The sequence below is a fragment of the Pseudoliparis swirei genome, chromosome 2 (assembly GCF_029220125.1).
Source record: "Pseudoliparis swirei isolate HS2019 ecotype Mariana Trench chromosome 2, NWPU_hadal_v1, whole genome shotgun sequence".
In the NCBI taxonomy this organism is placed as follows: domain Eukaryota; kingdom Metazoa; phylum Chordata; class Actinopteri; order Perciformes; family Liparidae; genus Pseudoliparis; species Pseudoliparis swirei.
Genome location: NC_079389.1, coordinates 8928830 through 8947509, shown reverse-complemented (window position 1 = coordinate 8947509; position 18680 = coordinate 8928830). Strand labels below are relative to the sequence as shown.

General features: G+C 43.0%; 1 protein-coding gene across 4 annotated transcripts; it reads right to left on the bottom strand.

Moving 5' to 3' along the window:
- Positions 1 to 1247: 1247 nt before the first annotated feature.
- Positions 1248 to 18636, bottom strand: ildr2 (immunoglobulin-like domain containing receptor 2). Of its 4 annotated transcripts, none has more exons than XM_056434619.1 (10): positions 18318 to 18636; positions 14505 to 14834; positions 12687 to 12806; positions 9032 to 9088; positions 6793 to 6939; positions 6545 to 6706; positions 6184 to 6297; positions 4390 to 4591; positions 3154 to 3841; positions 1248 to 1977 (listed from the first exon to the last, which is right to left on the bottom strand). In XM_056434619.1, exons 1-10 carry the CDS (start codon positions 18355 to 18357, stop codon positions 1951 to 1953), a joined length of 1887 nt encoding a protein of 628 aa, XP_056290594.1. In that variant the 5' UTR covers positions 18358 to 18636; the 3' UTR covers positions 1248 to 1950. The 4 variants fall into 4 exon arrangements, with proteins under 4 accessions (XP_056290594.1, XP_056290585.1, XP_056290610.1 ...); XM_056434610.1 differs by having other exon boundaries at positions 1248 to 1709; XM_056434635.1 differs by lacking the exon at positions 6184 to 6297 and having other exon boundaries at positions 1248 to 1709.
- Between the last annotated feature and the right edge of the window lie 44 nt (positions 18637 to 18680).

The following is an 18680-nucleotide window of genomic DNA, read 5'->3' as shown; positions in this document are numbered from 1 at the left end:
ACACAGAACCACACAATGACCACACAGAACCACAACACGACCACACAGAACTACAACAGGAACAAACAGAACCACAACACGACCGCACAGAACCACACAATGACCACACAGAATGATACAATGACTACACAGAACCACAACACAACTACAGAACCACAACACAACCACAGAACCATACAATGACCACACAGAACCACAACACAACCACAGAACCATACAATGACCACACAGAACCACAGAACGATACAATGACTACACAGAACGATACAATGACTACACAGAACCACAACACAACCACAGAACCATACAATGACCACACAGAACCATACAATGACCACACAGAACCACACCACAGCCACAGAACCACATAATAACCACACAGAACCACAACACAACCACAGAACCATACAATGACCACACAGAACCACAACACCACTACACAATGACCGCAAAAGGACGAGATGAAAACGGCCATAATCCGACGCGATGTGGCGACACGTCGTTCTTCTGTAGATGTGAATTGTTTGGATAATAATGAACATTGAATACGTTATGTAAACATGTAGAGCTGCACACAGCCGTTGCTCGATCGTGTGCCGATTGTGTGTAGTTGTCATTAAAGCTTGAGTGTTTATTTAGTTGTGTATGTTTGATAAGCGTCGATAAGAAGCACAGTGCACACACTTAATCACTCGTATTGTAAAACACATGAACCACTCAAACACCAGATTCTGATGCAGAACATGTTCTGCATGTTGTTTTCAAAATCAATGTCATAAAAATAATTGAAATGCAATTAAACTCAAGCATGCAGACCAACTGTGGAAGTATTGAGAACAATTTAACACAAACAAAACACTGAATTAACACTCCTGAAAGATAAAAGAAACCATTCTCCTGAGTTCTGGCTTATTTGGAAAATATAAAAGAGTTAAGACACATAATTCTGTTCAGCAACACATGATCTACAAATATATATAAATATGAAACGACCCTTCACAACACATGTGCTTGTTTAGAATGAGCTGCTGCTTTTCTTCGTCACATGTGATCGTGAACCAAATATCTTCTGGTTTAAAGCGGTCGGTTGGGCTTTGGTTGATGTTTCTGGGCATTTTTCCGTATTCTCTGACGTTCATCGACCAACTGAATTGATAATAAAAACCATCATAAGCTGCAGTACCAGCTGTATGCATCTCCTCTCCCGGCCCAGATAGTTCACATCAACTCATTAAACCAGCGGAGACTTCTTTGAGTTTTCTTTATTGAAAAAGTATTTAAGCAGTGAAATAAAATTCAAGGTACGGTACTTACATGCAGTCCAATATCAACAACAGACAAACGCACAAATACAAAGTGAACCTGAGTACTGACTAAGTGTGAAGTCTGTATAAATCCTGCAGTTAAAAATAAATGGCAGATAATAGAAAAAAGCAAAGAAAACATCTTGGCACTGGAGTCACGCAGCTCAACAAGTAAACACACGTGAAGCAATAAACAGTTATTTATGCACGCGAGTGATCACGTGCCGAGTTAGCGCACATTTATTCCTCAGCATCCCCGATCCACGACTGCCGTTCTTTTTTGGGGGCGCAGGTATTTCTAGTGAGACGGGCCGGACTTCACGTGGCTGATGGCAGAACCGCTGAGCGGGTCGAGGCCGGGAAGCCTCGTCACACTATGAGAGAGTCCCTGCTCGGTGCAGTGCTCTGTTAAAGGGACACACCCAGATGTTAGACACTTTGCACTCATGCCAGGCGACTCCAGTCCGGTGCCGCCGATCATGCAGCTCAAGCATGTTAGACTGAGACAGGTGTGTTATTAACAATATATATTTATTAAGCCGGTTAGTCAGCATGTGCGACAGTGTGAGTGTTGCGAGCGTGACATGGTTGTACTGCGCTGAATGGAGGGCAATCACAAGTCTTCTGTCAATGTCTGCAAATGATATCACAGATAAACAAAATCCTGTGGGAACTAAAAGGATTTTGATTCAGTGTTAAGACCATTAATCGTGTATGCACATTGCACAAGAGACAATCTGACGACATTACATAATGCTGCCGAACATTTCTAGATGTCTAAATACAAAGCTGCCGTTATTCTATTCTTATTCTTGACATCAACAGATCCCATGAAAAGACCAAAACCAATAACGTCGGACTTCCCCGACCTCTCTGTGCTGCTCAGCACCAACACAATTTGTTCAAATGTCGCAAATATTTAGTTGGTGGTCAATTTGCGATGCATTGCCTTTACTTGATAGAAAAAGAAAAAAAAGGATATGATATCTAGGAATACCTCTAAATACTATATGAAACCTAGAAATGTGTGATTCCGCTACGCTATCTATCAAATAAAGGCATCCATCCACCAAGAGCTGATTACAGTCGTAAACCCTTAAGTCACCTCGACATCTCAGTTACCTTCGCATTGAAAATGCGGAAGGTTATGTTTTGATCGCCGTGTATTTATTTATTTATTTGTATGCGTGTTACTCGCATAACTAAAAAATTATTAAACCGAATCGCATGAAATTTGGTGATATGATTTGTTATTATACGGGGACCATTTGATTAGATTTTGGGATCGATCGGGTCAAAGGTCAAGGTCATGAAAAGTTCCAAATCTTCTTTTTACCATAGTGCGGTCAATTTTTATCCAATTGGCATGCAACTAATGCCAAAATGTTCATAATTCAATGCCAAATCTTGTGATATGCGAAGGTATGCACTCTACCGAGTGCCCATTCTAGTTGATTTAGTAAAACTCTTAAAACAGCAGATCACTGTAGTTTTCACCAACGACACTTTTAATGACCGGGATTCTCTCCCGTAGTATTGGCGTGTAGCCTGTTTGTGTTTTGGGAGGACAGATTGAGAGACATCATGCCTGATCCAAAACAAACATGATCTGTGAACATGCAGGTCAACCCACAAACAGACTGATGGGAGACACCTGCTAGCTTCCAAGCTACGTCCGTCTTTGGCTACACAGACACAACCTAATCAATTATTTGTTTTTGGACTTTTCATTGGATTTGTAATCAGTAAAAACACAGAATACACAGACTTATGGGGGAACTATTCACAGGGTTTAGAGGCTCTTTCCTGAGGAGGAGGGAAGTCCTTGCTCCTGCTACAAGTAACTCACCAGGTTCCGGCTCCTGTCCCTCTCCTCTCGGGCCCCCGGTTGTAGTGTGTGCTGCGTTCCCTGGTGGGGGCGGGTGTAGCTGAAAGGCCTCATGGCGGGCTCACTGGTCCTGTATTGCTCTGATCTGGGAGGCTCTGCAGTGCGGTACCGGTCCGTCGTCGGGTCGGCCCTGCGGTACCGCTCCGCCTCCCGCTCCGCCTCCCGCTCCCGCTCAGAGTACGGAGGCAAAGGGTCCTCCTCCTCCGGACGGTTGCTAGGCGACCGGCTGTAGTAACTACCGCCGGCCTTGCCCCTGGAGCTGCCTTTAGAGGGAGTGTCACTGTCCTCGTCCGGTCGACAAGCCCCTCTGTCCCTCCCCCGGCCCCTCGTCTTGCTGTCCAACACACTGCTGAGGAAGGTGTCGTCGTATCCTTTGCCTTGGGGCGCTCGACAGGGACGATCGCTGTCCCATGTGTCCCTCCTCTTGTGCGGTAAAGGGGAGGGGCTACGGCGGACGCAGTCGTCCTCCTCATCTCTGTACAAACGCCTGGGAGGGCTGTAATCCCGCTCGTAGACCCGGTCCGGAGGCTCGGCGCGGCGGCCTCGGGAGCCGTAAGACTCGGCGAAATCCTCCAACTCGTCCAGGGAGCCAGTGCGCCCTCTTCTGCCCAACATCTTCCTCTGCAGGTGCTCGGAGTGCGGGTTCCACCTGCAGCCAGGAGGAGCAGACAATTCAATTCAATTCAATTCAGTTTATTTGTATAGCCCAATTTCACAAATTACAAATTTGTCTCAGAGTGCTTTACAATCTGTACACATAGACATCCCTGCCCCAAAACCTCACATCGGACCAGGAAAAACTCCCAAATAACCCTTCAGGGGGGGGAAAAGGGAAGAAACCTTCAGGAGAGCAACAGAGGAGGATCCCTCTCAGAGCTTGTACCAAAACCGAGACACTCTGATGCGTTACCTTGAAATCTAAAACACAAATGTAGGGTCATAAACTCAAACATTAAAAGCAGCTTTAAAAAGGTGAGCAGTGTTGGGGATAGGAGGTTGGTGTGGAAGGAGGTGAAGCCAATACATGCCCGTAACATCTCTATGTAATGCCAGACATTGGAGCGAGATGCGGTTTACATGGAAAGATCCCACGTACCGGGCACTTGACCTGTCAGCAAAGCAGTTCACCCATAGTGGTGACCTTTAACCTCTCAACACATAGATGCGAGCGTGCACTAAATAACACCGTGATCATACCTTCTGTCCAGCTCGTCGTCCGAGTGGTTGCGTCTGACCCGTCTGGCCCTTCGACTCTGTGCAGGCGGAGCTGCTCTCCGCACTGACTGTTCGTCGAGGTCCGCGATGGGCGGGAGCGCCTTCATCTGCACCGTCTGATAGGTGTGTCTGAAGTCGGCGTTGCCTCCGTCGTGCAGAGAGCTCAGCTCAGAGAGGCTCACGGCTGTTGGCACAGACACATCAGTGGAGCGCCGTTTGCTATTTCCATCATGCATTTCATTTGGAAAACATTGGTGTGTAACCGGCCACTGGAATACACAGCTACGGCTGTGGAGATTATGGAATGGAGATTTTCAGCGCAAGATGTGGTCTGTTGGAAGTACTGTGTAGGAGTTTGGTGTAAGAGCATAATAGATGAGTATATGACTATATAATCATGAGCACTGATTATAGCTGAGTGCAGATTATTGAGTGCAGACGTTTCTCAGGTGCCACCTCAGACTCATCACAAACAAGTTAAATGACAAGTCTGGTGATATTATTTTTGGCCCCCTATATTTTAAACCAACCCTATGCAAGGACTAAAACCGCCAACAACTTTGCATGTGTAGCCAAAGCCTAATGTAACTTATATCTCAATATTTCTCAATGTCGAAGACCTCAAATGACCTCATCATTCAATCAATGTTTCTCCAATAGATACATAAAGTTGACATTGAGTCAATCCCACATACGATGTCCTCCCGTCATGAACAGCACCAAATGTGTAATCCACCGCGAAACAGTCCTGAACGAGTGTTTTATTACCTTCGCATTGAAAATGCCGGAAGGTTATGTTTTGATCGCAGTGTATTTATTTATTTATTATTTGTTGTTATTTATTTATCTAAAACTCAAAAAGTATTGAACCGGATTGAATGAAATTTGGTGATGATTTTGTTATTATCCGGGACCCAGATTATTAGATTTTGGGATCGATGGGTCAGTCAAGGTCAAAAAGGTCATGAACAGGTCAATCTCTGAATCAAATTGTGGAATTTGATTGGATGATTGGTTATTATAGACCATTTGATTATATATTTTATTTTGGGATCAATCAAAGGGGGTCAAGGTGGAAGTCAACATTTTTTTTTTTTACCATAGCACGATACATTTATATCCAATTGGCATGCAACATGCCAAAAAAATGTTCAATTCAATGCCCAATCTTGTATATATGCAGGCGTATCTCTCGAAGTGCCCATTCTAGTTTACTCATGTTTCAGTAACTTCTACTAAATATTACAGTGCCAAGCTGTTCTAGGAAATCCATGAGTTTTGACTTGATTTTACATTTCTATTAAGATCTGTTTATGCTTTTAACATGTGCAAGACAAAGCACTTCAGTTAAGTCTCAATGGTGAAGTAATAAAAAAGAAAATGAGTTAAACTGATTTCTAACCAACTTCAATGTCACTTTAATGTTTTCTTTTGTAAGTGGCTGTGGCATAATCACTTTAATTACACTGAGATGTCCTGACAACTTAATCAACTACGGATGGGAAATATGAGGATGTGCACCGTGAGACTATGTATACACTCGTCATCTGTGGACGGAGGCTATCCCTTAAATGCTGTATGTTTTGGCGGGAAAGTCCAATGTTTCAAATAAATGGGGGGGGGAAACGTTTTTTCCCCCTCTTTCAAGCAAGGACAGTTAGAAGTTATGAAACGAAAGTACTGATGGTAATCAAACCATGCACATGAAACACAAACACATGAACACTGCCACACAGCCACACACATGACACACAGGCCTAGACTGCACAGGCTTACGTTTAAATGCAGCCATCTTGGCAGAGGGAAACTGAGCCAGCTCCTTCTCAATGTAGTACAGAACTTTCATTGAGTCCTGGTCTGGACTGGCTTTCAGTCGATAACCAGTGCGGGCTGTGGACACACACACAGGGACCCACAGAGAGGCATGCACCTTCTTACACAGGACAAACTAACTCAAACAAGTTAAGACGGCATTTAAATAGCAAACACGCACACGGTAGAAAATCGTTTCTGTATTTCCTACCGAGGTTAGAGACAGACTAGAGGATGAGGGGTGATAGATGAAATGAGGGTGAGTCAAGTCAGTGTTTCTGAAAGGAAATAAGACAGAGTATCTGTTCAGCTTATCAGTACTCACCTCCAACCAGGTTATTCTCCACTGAGGGAATGGAGGCGATCTTTGTGTCCGCGTGGGACGACGGGGCAAGAGGAACAACAGTAGGAACACCAGGAATGTAGTAGGGATACACAGGAACCTGAGCAGGCAGTCCACTCTTCGCCATCTTCCCTGCCTCGTACACTGCGCAGGAGGACAACCAAACCATGAGTGAGTGCTGTCCGGCATGTGGAAGTTGTGGCAGTATAAAGACCGTCGGTGTTCCTCACAGCGCCGTGGACAGCAGCAGGTGTCTGGGCAGCAGCAGCAGCTGACGTAGCAGCAGCAGGAGTGAGGACAACACTGGCACCAGCAGATCCCCAACAATAACAGGAACAAGACACTGCCCAGGCCGACAGCTCCCACAAACACCCACTCTGGAATATAAGACACGCATTATTACTTCCATTTGTGTGACACGTGGTAGGATTCAGTTTAAAGGTTTTACACAGATTATCTGAATGATAAATTTGCTCAAAATCGATCCGTCCTCATGCCCTGGATCTTCCTTCGTCGTATGTTCTGCTCCCTCTGTAGTTGAAGCTACAATGAGGAAACGTTCCTCTTGCGTTAGTTTGGCGGTCCCTAAGGACAAAAGTGGTAGTGTCTCTCTTTTTACTGCAGCAAGGCCTGACTGTGTGCCCCGTTCAGTCCTGGTTCTTGTTTCCCCCTTTGTGGGCTGAGCAATCCGGCCCGGGTCTCCAGCAGCGTGGTTGGCTCGCGGTGAAGCTCTGCCGGAGCTCCAACTGCAGATCGGACTGCGTGGAATCCGGCTCGCTTTGCACCGATCACAAGAATTAGCATTAAGAATAACTATACAGATATAGTTTTTCTTTGGCTTACCTCCATCCCCCACCCCCTCCCTGTTGCAAGTCATGTTTAAAATGTATGTGCTTATGTGCTAAGGTGTTTTTTTTTCCTGCTCCCAGACTGTACTCCTCTAGGGGCATAGGAGTTGTTTTTCTCTCCTCTCGCCCCTCATGTTATGCTGTAATCTTTCGTCCTTTCTTTACATTTCGTTGCCTCTGTACCTGTACTCTGTGCAATGACAATAAATTGAATCCAATCCAAATAGAGAATCTTCTCGCTGTGGTCTTGTTTACTTATGAAGGTCATATAGAGTTTCATAACCAGTTCAAAGTTCCTCACAGTAGCTTTAACTTTTTATGTTCCACCGGCACATGTATCTGACAGACCCTTTTGAAACTGGATACGACAGGTGACAGGTAATGCAAGAAATACGAGCAGTCAGAGAATCAGAAACTAATAAATCAAGGTTTGGCATGTCCTCCTTTCGTTTCCTGCATTACAACAGCATTAAAGCAAAACGTGGACGGTCCAGAAAATTGACGTATATAGAACTTCTTAAAAAGTGCACTAATATTCATCAGACTTTGAAAGAAAAATATATTACTCTTATGTCCTCATTGAGAACTCCCACTCATATGCTGTTGCTAATGCAGGTTTTGCTTTACCTCCCATATAGCCTCAAAAAGCCAAGGCACTGGTAATGGTACTCCTGGTTTACTGGGATGGGGTTCGATTCCCTGCAGTGTCCTGCTACTTTTTTGGCATAAATGTGGAAGGCTATATTATCACCGTTTCCGGAAATAGTGTTTAATGCATCCTACATACACTAATAATCTTTATGAAAAACAATGGGTTCCTACAACAAAGTCGTCCCGAGGACCCTAATAATAATTTAGAAGTGAAAAAAAGGCAAACGGTAAGATCATTACCCAAAACCTTCTCAGTGGAAATTCCCAGTTTACAGATCAATTACTCGGTTCTACTTTGGTTTGACTTGCCGTAATAACCAAAGTTGCAATGAAAAGTTATTACAGACATGTGTGGGTGCCCTCACTTCTTGTTTGGATGATCTGCCACCAACTTTCTTGCCCATTGTCATAGCAAACTCCTTCCGTTCAGATCTCATCAAATATTTAAGCGATTACAATATGAATCGGTCGAAACAATGTTAAAAGCTACAAAAATCATAACCAAGTGGTAAGCCATGTTGATGATGTCATCCCTTCAACGAGACCACAGAGCATGTAAAAAGAAAAGGACACTTCAGGAAAACTCAAGGGAACTGTGATTGACTCTTATCCATCATCTCATCTCTAAAGTATCCAGACACTAACAACACACTTCCTTCAGGGTGTGCCCCAAAGTCAAAGCCCCTCAAAAACCCTCGCTGAGGAATTTAAATCTCACTAGAGATAAAAAGATAAAAACTGTGAGTGTAGGATCTTTAGGTAGCTTCAATAACTGACCCTTTGTCGTTTCCGGTCGGGTTAGAAAAGACTTTCTGTACGTTTTCCTGAATTTGATTCCTAAACATGGGCTCAATAATTTTGTTAGTAATAGAGAGTTTTGATTGGCCGGCGAGAATTAAACGTGAGGAAGCAGGAGGCAAAGCTAGAAGATGACAGGAAGTGAGACGACAGCGCAGATGAGGTGCCGTACCTGGCATAATCTCCACATCAAACTCAGGTAGGATATCGTCCTGCGGACCTGTCCTGCCTGCAGAGAGAGGGAGAGCACAGGTGAAGGCCGGCAGAGGAAGCAGAAAGCAAGAGTTAAAAGGTCAGCAGAGTGGATGCTGAATGTTCATTAACTAGTTCAAGAACTGAAGGGACAAAACCTTTGACATAAATGACTTCTTACACACTGAGATGAGGAGATTAATTGGCCATGCGAGCAGTTTAAATGATGGTGGTGTTGATTGGTCTGCCATTTTGGTCCCGACTGAACTCTCAGCTATTGGATATATTACCATGAAATTCAGTCGAGACATTCATAGTTCCCAGACACTGAAGCCCAATGACTTTTCATCAAGCACCAAACTGTCACAGGGCGATAACCAGGGACCCAAAGCACGACTCACGAGACAGAGGTAACACATAATAATCCTTTACTGGAGTACCGGCAGGAACCAAACAGGCAGCAACAGGGGAACTCAGTAGAGATCGCTGGGGGGCTTGGTCAGAAAAACACAAGACAATCTGGCAGAGGCAGGGTTGCCAGGTCTGTGTGACAAAACCAGCCCAATGGCCAATAAAACCAGCCCAATATCAGAACTCACAATATGCCCGTGGCAAACCATATACACTGCTTTTAAAGTCCATGTCCATATGTGTACGTGCTGATCTGGAGTCAGTTTTGGTAGGATTTGGGTATAAATAAATTATTTCATTTAAAATATGGATTTTTATTTAAAGATATTCATGTAATTTGCATGCAAAATAGGTCTACCCGAACCAGCGGACAAAAAATTCAACCCGCGGCAACACTTCAAAAGTAGCCCAATTCCGCGGGGAAACCGCAGACCTGGCAACACTGGGCAGAGGCCACGTGAGGGGACCTAAGTACTGACTTGATTGGTGATCAGAGGCAGGTGAGTGAACAGGTGAAGGGAGTTAGACTAACGAGGTGGGAGTGACTAGAAATTAGAGGGAGGAGGGTGTGGAGCTGAACTGCGGCACAAATGTCAAATGTAAAAAAAAATCCTTGAATGCTCTGCTATGAAATTTGGTACACACATTCACACCTCCCTAAAGATGAATCATAATACCTTAATTTATTATCCAGTGCCATCAGGTCTACATTTTAATTTGCTCAACGTTTGATTCATGACCAAATACCCGCTAAAGTTTAACCAAAGACATGCATAGGCCTCAGCTGTACTTTGTGTTTAGGTGAACATGCTAAACATAAAATATGCTTAAAAATCCTCCTGTTGTCACCGCGAGCATGTTAGCATGCTAACATTAGAGTTTTGTCTAAGTGCAGCCTCACAGAGCAGCACGACTGGAGTCTTGTCATCACGTGGATCACACTGATATAGGGTTTAAAAATAAAAATACTAAACATGAACATAAGTCATGTAAGTCATAGTTCAGAGTTAAAAATGCACTTTACTTTGAATCTAATTTTAGCAAGAGGCCAGCGGTGCTACGTTTCTGTATCGAGGTGCACAGCACGCATGAGCCTCTCTAATGGAGTTAAAACTGCTCACAGCTTAATCCACACACACACACACACACCTACACACACACACACACACACACACACACACACACACACACACACACACACACACACACACACACACACACACACACACACACACACACACACACACACACACACACACACACACACATGCTGAGAGGTGCCATAACAGGCAGTGTGTGAGTACAAAAAGTTTTTTTTGGAAACTAGGGCACATTCTTGGACAACAATTTAGCATGTGAGGCAGCCCATCAAAATAGGTCACGTAAGGTGTACGGTTGTGACACAATATCTCTTCTGTGCTTTACATCCAAGATAAAGAGAAACATTCCAGGCAGTTAGAAAACAAAATGGAGAATAATAAAGGGTCTGCGACAGGTGTGCTGGCACCGAGACACACCTGCAGGTGTTCAATGTTTGTAGTACAGCATGTGTAGACCGTGAGGTGTCAAAGGACTATAATTAAAGGCCATGTCACTGTCTGACTGCAGGGATAGACTAAACACCCACTGGCACCAGAGTGTGCTGAGCTGGCTGTTACTATGGGGGAAGAAAAAAAAAACAGCGTAACCTTTCCGCCTGATAAAAAAAGTAATCTTGGTTCCCTGGCACATTCATCGACATACCATGAAGCTCAGTAACACTGAGTAACCTGAGAGAGCTGAGCAGCTATGCAGCCCTGAGAGGTTGCGAGGCAGTGAGAGATGCAGGAAGGAGTAATGGAGGAGCACGTGAGAGGAACTTGCGAGAAAAAAGGGAGAGCGAGGAGAGAGAAAAAATTAATCAAGAAGAAAAACCTAAAAGAGAGGTTAGGGAGATGGTGGGAGAAGAATCACAACGTGTTGCTTATTGTTTTGGCATTTGAGAAAATTGCTGATGTGCTTGCTCGCTGAGAGTTTAGTGACTGACATGTCTGCACAGGAGATAGATGGAGCTGGACCCAGAAGCTCGTTAGCTTAGCTTAGCATAAGAACTGGAAAAAGGGGGCAACCACTAGCTTACACAATATATATTTTTTTGTTTACTGCGTACAGAAGTACACGTTTAACATTATGAATTTGTGGTTGGCAGGTTGTGTGCAGTTAACAAACAAGATATAAGGTGTCAAGTTTTAGAAGTAGTAGAAAGCTAGTATTCTGTTATTTCAAAACAGCGTTGAGCTAGCCCTTTATTACCAGACTAAACTAAGCTAACCTGCTACAGACAGATATAAAGTAGTATTAATCTCCTCCTCTGATTCTCTGCAACAAAGCGAAAAAGCAAATTTCCCAAAATGGAAAAACTATTGCTCTACATCTTGGTGTATATAATTGGTTGTGTGTGAGATCTGAAAACTTGCTAATCTGCCACTGAAGTGGTTTTACACACTTTGTAACTCCAGTATCCTCATGGCAAAACCAAAACCCAGTGCAGTCTTGTTATTGTCACATGTTTAACCTGCCCTATTCTCTCCTCTGAGCTGATTATAATCAGATTAATGCTCTGTGGAGGAGGGCCGTATGAATAAGCAGACTTTAATACGGCAAGAAGCATCAGGGTTAGCCAAAAGTAAAGGAGGAGAATCATTTTTGGGTAACTGTTGTTCGTGTTTATTCCCCTTTTCTATATCTCTCTCTTCATGTCGGCACCAGCGGCGACCCTCAGCATGCTCGGTCTCCTCTGTAGAAGCCCGGTGCCATGGTAACAGCTGAAGGGGTGGCTTTGGCAACAATGGTCTCCACGGGTTTCCCCGTGGAGCGCTGTGGACGAGCCACTTCACTTTCATTGATAGAAAGTAGTGAATATCGGACATTTAGCACCGAAACTGTTCATTACTTGGTGTTAGCAACTGAATACAAATCTAATATGATCAACACACAAACAGCCGAACATATCACCCTGCAGTGTAACTGACTTCAAATGGACCTGAAGGACAGTTCAGTACACAATACCAGAGGTGGAGAGTACTACATTTACTCAAGTACTGCACTTTGAGAACGTATACGGAACAACACTTTACTGAGCTTATTATGGAACCACACATTGAAAGAAAACTCCCAGTCCACCATGATCCCACTCTGAGTCCTTATGTCCCTAAACTTCCATTGACAATAAAGTGTAGTCATACCGAGCACCAGTAACTCCAGCTGGGCCTCATTCTTCCCCTCCAGATCATCAGCAATGACGACTTTGCAGAAGTACACTCCGCTGTCCCCCCACTGCAGCTCCCCGATGCGCAGGTCTGCTTCTGCACAGAGAGCGGGAACAAGGTTAAATGTGCAGCAAGAAGAGAGAGGTCAGGTCACGCTAAGCAGGTCCGTGTTTAATCGCTGGAGTCGTGAATCAAAATAGATTTTTACGTTGAAAACAAACCGATTTTAATAACGCTGTTAAACAGCTTTTGGGTGCAGACCACATTGAAACCTTTGGTGTATGAATGATGGGTTACGTGTCAATATTGTTCAATACGAGCGCTTCTACTGTTCAAGTACCTGTAACAAAAGTATTAACATGTTTTTTTCTATTTAACTCTTTTCATCATATTCAAAAGAAACCAAATGTCTCAAGTGTTGATATGATTATAGTAAAAAAGTGGAAATGCCTTTGATTTAAAATAGAAACGACAGATCAAAGAGTAATTAGGAAAGATGACTAATCTGGCCAGAGGTTTGATGACAGACAAACTTCAATACTCCGTGATATGAACTCTTTCTGATCAGAACCAAAAGCATTGAGGTTTGAATACACACTGTAACTTGACATTTAAAATCAGTCCACATATATTGAAGCTTCTAGTTGTGTGTGTTATGTGAAGACAAGACCAAACTAAACACATAGCGTTTCTATGAAAAACAAGGAAAATACAATTTTACACAGAATAATCATCAGCGTAGATGAAATTGACAGGGGGGCATTGTTGAATGTTAGTGTGTCCCATTGATGCATCTGGATAGAAGACGGGTGTTTTGTCTTGATAAGGCCGGAGGTTTTACAAGGAGTCATACATGAATAGCAGTGCAGGAGGTCATGATCCTTTGTGTGTGTGTGTGTGTGTGTGTGTGTGTGTGTGTGTGTGTGTGTGTGTGTGTGTGTGTGTGTGTGTGTGTGTGTGTGTGTGTGTGTGTGTGTGTGTGTGTACGCGATTGTTAGACAGAGACAAAAGAGGTATATTTAGAGAACAGGAAACACAACGCACAGTCAGCTCTGACTCCTGAGAGCAGTCATGAAACAGCTGCAGCAACGCTTGTTTCCTCAATTCATGACTTTAATATAAGAAAGACGACATTACTTTCTGACTATACCTTAAATAAAAACAGATTAGCACTTTAGAGACACTTGAATGGCACTTGTGGTATTACTTATGTTATTACTTATGGTATTACTTATGATATTTCTTATAGTATTACTTATGGTAGTACTTATGATATTTCTTATAGTATTACTTATGGTAGTACTTATAGTATTACTTATAGTATTACTTATGGTATTACTTATAGTATTACTTATGGTATTACTTATGGTATTACTTATGGTATTACTTATAGTATTACTTATAGTATTACTTATGTTATTACTTATAGTATTACTTATAGTATTACTTATGATATTACTTATAGTATTACTTATAGTATTACTTATGTTATTACTTATGATATTACTTATAGTATTACTTATAGTATTACTTATAGTATTACTTATGGTATTACTTATGATATTACTTATAGTATTACTTATAGTATTACTTATAGTATTACTTATGGTATTACTTATGGTATTACTTATGTTATTACTTGTGGTATTTTTGTAGTTTGGCTTTCTAGAAGAAATGTTACTTTCTTGTTTCTTGTTGTTCTGAGTTTGTACTCGTGGGTGAATTCACTTATTATAAGTCGCCTTGGATAAAAGCGTCTGCTAAATGACACGTGATGTGATGTAATGTAATTACTGTTGACGATGGCGATGTCTCTTCCTTTGTAGTGCTCCGCCAGCGTCATGGAGGGTCCCTGCGCCGAGGCCACCACCCGGACCGTGCGGCTGCTGTCGGAGCACTCCAGGTGGGACGTGGCGCCTAGCTCTGAGGCCTGGACCCCCAGACTCTCGGGCAGGGTGAAGGACTCCCGTGTGCGGTCTCGGCAGTAGGACTTGTACCACCACTGCACCACCGGGGCCTGGGTGGAGGCGGTTTGGTACTGACACGGGAGGACGACGGACTGGAAGAGCATCGCAAACCGCTGCTTCTCCCGCACTGTGACGTGCACGCCATCGCACGCACACACTGACGAGAGAACAGAGAAGGGAGAAAGGGGGATGGGGATAAGTTCTGTGGTTGAGACAAATAGGTCTCCTGGAGACACAATATTCAGAAAGTCGTGCAAATATGGTTCAAAGATGCGTGGAGTAAAGTTTAAACACAGGATTCATCCGCATTGAGAAATACCAGGTTCACACCAGGCACCTTCACCAAGTTTATTCACTCATTCATAACCCAGAGAGGAGTATCTACCCCAGCATGACCATGAGAGGGGAACTTTCAACTATCAACAATATATAAACTACAAAAAAGCAAGCCTAAGGAGACTGTAAGTGGCCTACAATGATGCCATGAGGATACTGTTGAAGAGACCGAGGTGGACTAGTGCAAATGAGATGTTTGTGGCTGCAGGAGTCAAGACATTCAAAGCGGTTTTAAGAAATCTAATGTACAAGTTTATCTGCCGGGTTGATGACTCTGAAAATGAGATCATCATGTTTTTATTAAATATAAAATTCAGCACTCCACGCTACCAGTCCCAGCTGTGGAGACACTGGTACAGCTGTTTATTTATAAAGCATGTGTTCTTTGTTTGTTTTTTACTTGTGATTTTGTGTGTATTTTATTATATTTTAATGTTTTGTACTATCTGGACCTTGAGTCTGTAATAAAAGTTTGATTGATATCTAAATTATCATTTGGATTAATTCATTCATTGTATGGATAGACAATTGTGGAAAACATTTATAGAAAATAGAATTCCCTTTAGATCCAAGGTGACATCATACATACTGTATATGTCCAACCAACAGTCTGAAACACATTTATTTAACAGAGATAGAAAAGGTAAAGAAAGACATCTTAATTACTTCAATTAATAAGATTCGTGATTTCAACCCTGATTAACAAATGCGCACAACAACAGCAATACATCACGGAGGTTGTGAGGTTATGCTCTTCTCTTGTTGATTGAACTGGGGTGATGTTGAATTGTGCTATTACAATTATTCATAAAAGTTAAATTAATGGTCTATAGAAGGTCAGAAAGGGGCTTTGTGTCATAAAATCTTAAAGGTGTCCAAAAAAAGTTTAAAAGCTTAATATATTCAGTTTTCTATCAAATAAGAGCAGGAATAGCATCTTCACTATTTAGAAGCAGGAATTTGGGATGTTTGCATTAAATTGAAATAGTAATTCATGAATCAACTAATCATTTTCAGCTCCATCAACTTATTTAGGCACTGTTGTTTCAAACTACATTTGAGACAAACACAAGTATAAAGACAGGAAGAGGATGCAGATGGCATCTTGACATTACAGGAGAAGCAGCGGTGCCTCTTCTGGGCCCGTGTGGAGGACTCCCTGCACCTGGGAGGGATTGAGCGTCATATTAAAACAGGAGAAGAGACAGGAACCGAGATTAGGCTCTGCTGCTCGGTACCGGGGTCAGGAGGGTTACATTCCAGTGTGTGTGTGTGGGGGCTGGGGAAGCCTTTGGAGAGGCAGGGGGCTGTGATCACAGAGGGAGGGGATGGAGAGGTCGGACACTCGTGGGTGCTTTTTGCTCATCGTATTAGCTCTAGGTGGGGCAGGAACTCCCTAAACATTTCCCAGAAAGACAGGAAATCAAAACAAAACAAGTCCACAATCCTGACTCTCCCCTTAAGTCTTTATTTATCATTCATCTAGAATGGACGCCTTTCCTATACTTTCTTTCTTACATGAACCCAAGACTGCTTATACCCAGGCCAGCATTACGACTGCAACTAAAAGAGTTATTTTCAATTCATTTCAATGAATTATGTTTAGTCTTTATAAGTAGGGGAAAGTGCCCAAGGGGACGGCTTCAGGTGTCGTGTTTAGTTGTTTAGTGAAAACTAATAAAGGTTTATTATTAATAATGGTTGACAATTATTATATTGCATCAGCTCACGTTTCAAACAATATGCTCCTCGGGAAATTAGGGGGCATTATTGATCAAGTGAGTCGGGTCAGATGAGCATCTTGGTGTTTCTTTTCCCATGATGAGAAAACTAATCTGAATTTTTCCAAGTACAGTGATGAGCCAGTTATTTTAACAGGATAAGAGAACAAGAGGAGGGGGGACCAAGCCCCTGAGTTCCTCCCACGAGAGAGCTCTGGTCTTCTCTTTGTTTCCTTTTTTTCATGGTCCAGTCCATTGTTCAGGGCTAAGCTGCCCCCTCCTTTCCGTCCCACTTGAGGAGAGGGGGAGGAGGTGACAGACTCCCAACCAATGAGAGCATCTGGCCTCCTCCAGCTGGGTGTGAACAGACCAATCAGCTGCTCCGGATTTAAACCAAACCGTTACTCTGCACAGAGAGGATGTTGTGTAAATGATTGTTCTCACGAGGTTTCTCCCCAGGTGTGACTCTCTGTCGGCTAATGAACAGGTGGCAGTCTCCTCCTCCACCTGCACACACACTGAAGGCATCACCTCCACGTGACAATGTGTGGTCACACATGTCCTGCAGGTCAGAGCTCCTGCCTCTGCGTGTTTCCTGAACACAGCCAGGCTCTTCCTCTCCAGAGCTGTCACATTTCCTGCCTTCACTGCGTCGTGCATTCCTTCACATTGACTCATTAGACGCAACAAAGAAACACTGATAAGACTGAGTATGGTCTCCCATTTCGATTTAGGATTTAAAAGCGATTTTTACACTCATAACTCTCATAAAATATGTGACAAGTGAAGTGAGTAATCTGTCAGGCTTCTTTCTAGCCCTCTTGAGACCTTATGTGCACTTTTTGGTCCCTAAATTGGTACAAAAGTATTGTAACTAATGCCTTTTTAAAATTAAGATTCTAAGTAATCTGTCAATCATTACTCTTGATTCATTGATTACACTTAATTGTCTATAACATGTCAGAAAACAGTTTTAAAAAACTGCCAGTTTTTATTTATTTCCCCTTGTTTAATTTGATCAACAGAAAACACAAAGTTTATGGTCATAAATGATGAATAAATGCATTTAAATCAACATATTTGAGGACATTAGACCTGGAGATGTTTGACTTGTTGACTTGTAATCAGAATAGTTTCTAATACTTGTTCAGTCGATGGATCGAGTCATCGTTGCTGCTTTACTTATAATTATAAGTTATAATTATGTTATAATTGCACCTTTAAAGTATAGTTTGACTATTAAACCACATTCCTCACAATATAGCTACAACGATGCCTTTCTAGAGTAAACTGGCACAGGTTGGAACAAAAATCAATACCAGACGCTATTAATCCAACAAGTATAAAGGTCGTCACACAAACTAAAAGGTTAAAAGACGACCCTGAACACCTGAAACATGGAGCATTCGTCTCGTTAAAGTCTGAAACATTACAATAAGCTCTTGGCCGAGTCTCGTGCAGCCTGCACAGAAACACGGCGAGAAGCAACGCGTCAACGCAACCAGCAACCTGTTGCGCGGCCGTCGACTGGATGACACGTTTTAGTGAAGGAGACGTGTTTAAGGGAAGGAAACGAGACTTACCGGACGCTCCCAGGAAAAGAGCCAGCCGGTAAAAGTTCATTCTCCAGTCCGTGTTACGGTAAAGTGCGGTTTATCCGCATGTTGGTGCTTGCGCTTGTCCGCTAACTGCGGCGGTAAACAGGACGACTAACGGGACTGTACCACTTGAGAGGAGGTGAGTCCAAACGCACCGCCGGGCCGATGTCCGTCTGTAAGGCGTGCGCAAAAAAAAGTATGCGCAACGCAAAGATTTAGTACCGTATTTTCTTTCGTTTTTATAACTATGGAGTCTGATTTTGGAATTTCTGCAGCGAGCGCAGTGGCAGGCCTCCCGGGAAGAGTCGAGAGGTTTTCCCGGTGTGGAGGTGGAGGAGGAGGAGGAGG